Below are 2,207 nucleotides of genomic sequence, written 5' to 3' on the forward strand. Positions count from 1 at the left end.
CGACGCAAGGACGATGTCGATTTGGAGAGTATCTGCAGGGAGGTAACGTTCCTGATGAATACTCGTCCGTTGGATTATGCTAACTCTGACGAGCCATCTGGCGAGTTTGTCGTGGTTACGCCTGATCAATTGGCTCGTGGATTTACTCGTAAGCGAGGTTGCGTCCTCGCTGGTGGCTCTTCTACTCTTCCTATTTCTCACCGCGTTAGAGCAGTGCGGTGTTATTTCCTGAATGAGATGTTCCGCGACATGAGGATGGCTGTCGCTCGCTCTATGGGGTACCAGAGCTTGAAGAACAAGATCCTGAAGCCTACGATTGGTGACCCAGTGCTGATCTACCATCCGGAAAAGAAGCTGAGCCCCGGATACCGTTTGGGTCATGTGAAGGATCTGCTAGATGAAGGTAGAAGGATCCGTATTGTCTTAACTGACGGTAGCGTTGTTGATCATCATCACTATAATGTTGTGCCGATTCTGCATCACCCTCAATTGTCGGGGCAGAGGGGGCGTATTGAGGATTGACGAGCCCGGTCTTGCTTTGTTCGTGCGTGCAGTCCTGTGTACGTGCGTGCCCCGCAATTGATGGTGTTTTTTCCCTGAGCCATTATATTAAATGACATTGATACGCTCAATCTCAGTTTCACAACCGTAAACTTGTCTACTCGTTGTTAATAATTCCTTTTAAAACGTCCTCTGTCAATCGCCTGTGAACGATTATTGATACTTACGTGTGTGTGATAATGCTCACCTTCCAGTAAGTCGACTTTCCTCATTATCGTTATCTCTACGAACGGTCATTTCTGATGATGGTCGTGAGTGCGGTGGTGTTGATGATACTTTGCCGCTGAGGAAATGCAAGAAGAAGCAAGAACGGCGAGATTCAGGTGCTGGGAGTAAACGGGTGTGTCCAAACACTGTCACTAAACTTTGTGTCCTAAATCACTAAATCTCAGCGCGCGCCCTCGTAGTCGATATAAAGCGCGACTTCGTTTCAACGGCGTTAGAGACCGAAGGGAAACAAGTGAACCAAAAACCGGAGGGAAACAGATGAACCAAAAACCCGAAGGGAAGCAACTTGCTTCAAGCAAGTTAACGAAGAGGGTTCAGCGGGCCAGGCGGATCTGTCTCAAGTCCATGTCTCACTGGGAAAACTCGACACTCGTTTTGTGAGCTACATTTTGATTTACCTTCCAAGTTTTTGGCGAAAGAAGCACGGTTGCCGTGCCACGGTAGGTAAAGGGAAGACTGAGTACCGACGCGATGCGGCGTGCGCTAGAGTCACTTAAATAGTGTGACGACTTATGGGATTTACAACTTAGCAGCAAATTTGGAAATATCTAGTTATGTACAAGTTGTACATAACTAGATATTTCCGGTAATTTCCACGAGGGTTGTACAGTACAACCCTCGTGTATCAACTCCTGCAGCATCATCATCAACACAAACTATCTCTGGCTGTCTCGGACGAAGAGGCATGTCAGAAGACGCGGTGTTCGTCGTGGCAGTGCCGACACTGGTGACGATAATATGTTTCAGAGGGTTCTTAATTTATGTTTATGAACCCTTTTGCTCTGTGAAACTATGTTTCACTATCGTGTTCCAAAAGGTTTTCGAGTAGCTAGACCTTCAATGTTGAGTTAAACTAGTGTGGGTGGTTCGCGAAACGCGCGTGGTTCGGTGAGTTGGTGCGGCGCTTTGGTGAGCCGGAGCAACCTTACGCTCCTTACGCTATTTCGTTAAGGACCTTAAGGAGCGGCTCCTAAGTGTTATAAGGTGCAGCTCCTTAGCCTCGTTCCTGAAGGATCTTACGTAAGATCCTTAGCCTCCTAATTTCAAGGAATCCTTACGCTCCTTAGCCTCCTAAGTTATAAGGAGGCGCTCCTTCCTTGAGGATCTTACGCTCCTTCCTTAAGGAAGGCCTCTTGAGTTACAGGCCCAGTGTATATACCTTCAATGTCCGAGGCTTCGTATTGTAATGCTCGACTGCTGGACCTGTAACTGAGCTGAGATGCTCAATAGTGCTAATGATGGATGGAGTATTGTTGTATTATTGTTAACCAGAGTATCCATCGGTGAAGTAGATGAGGACATCGATGCAAGAATAGACCTATCGACTGTTATGACCGCTCAAAATGTAATAACAACAACCCTTTCCCTTCTCACTGTCATCACATATGCAGATCCTTCACTGACATTACTCAATATCA

At 46.8% G+C, this 2,207-nt stretch overlaps 1 protein-coding gene across 1 annotated transcript; it reads left to right on the top strand.

Moving 5' to 3' along the window:
• Window positions 1–237: 237 nt before the first annotated feature.
• On the top strand, window positions 238–403 carry Pmar_PMAR027503 (hypothetical protein; the record flags this gene model as incomplete). The annotated part of the gene is made up of 1 exon (XM_002769115.1): window positions 238–403. A coding segment is annotated over one exon (166 nt), but the record flags the coding sequence as incomplete, so codon positions are not given.
• Window positions 404–2,207: the final 1,804 nt, after the last annotated feature.

This window comes from Perkinsus marinus, assembly GCF_000006405.1.
Source record: "Perkinsus marinus ATCC 50983 genomic scaffold scf_1104296966440, whole genome shotgun sequence".
Lineage (NCBI taxonomy): Eukaryota > Perkinsozoa > Perkinsida > Perkinsidae > Perkinsus > Perkinsus marinus.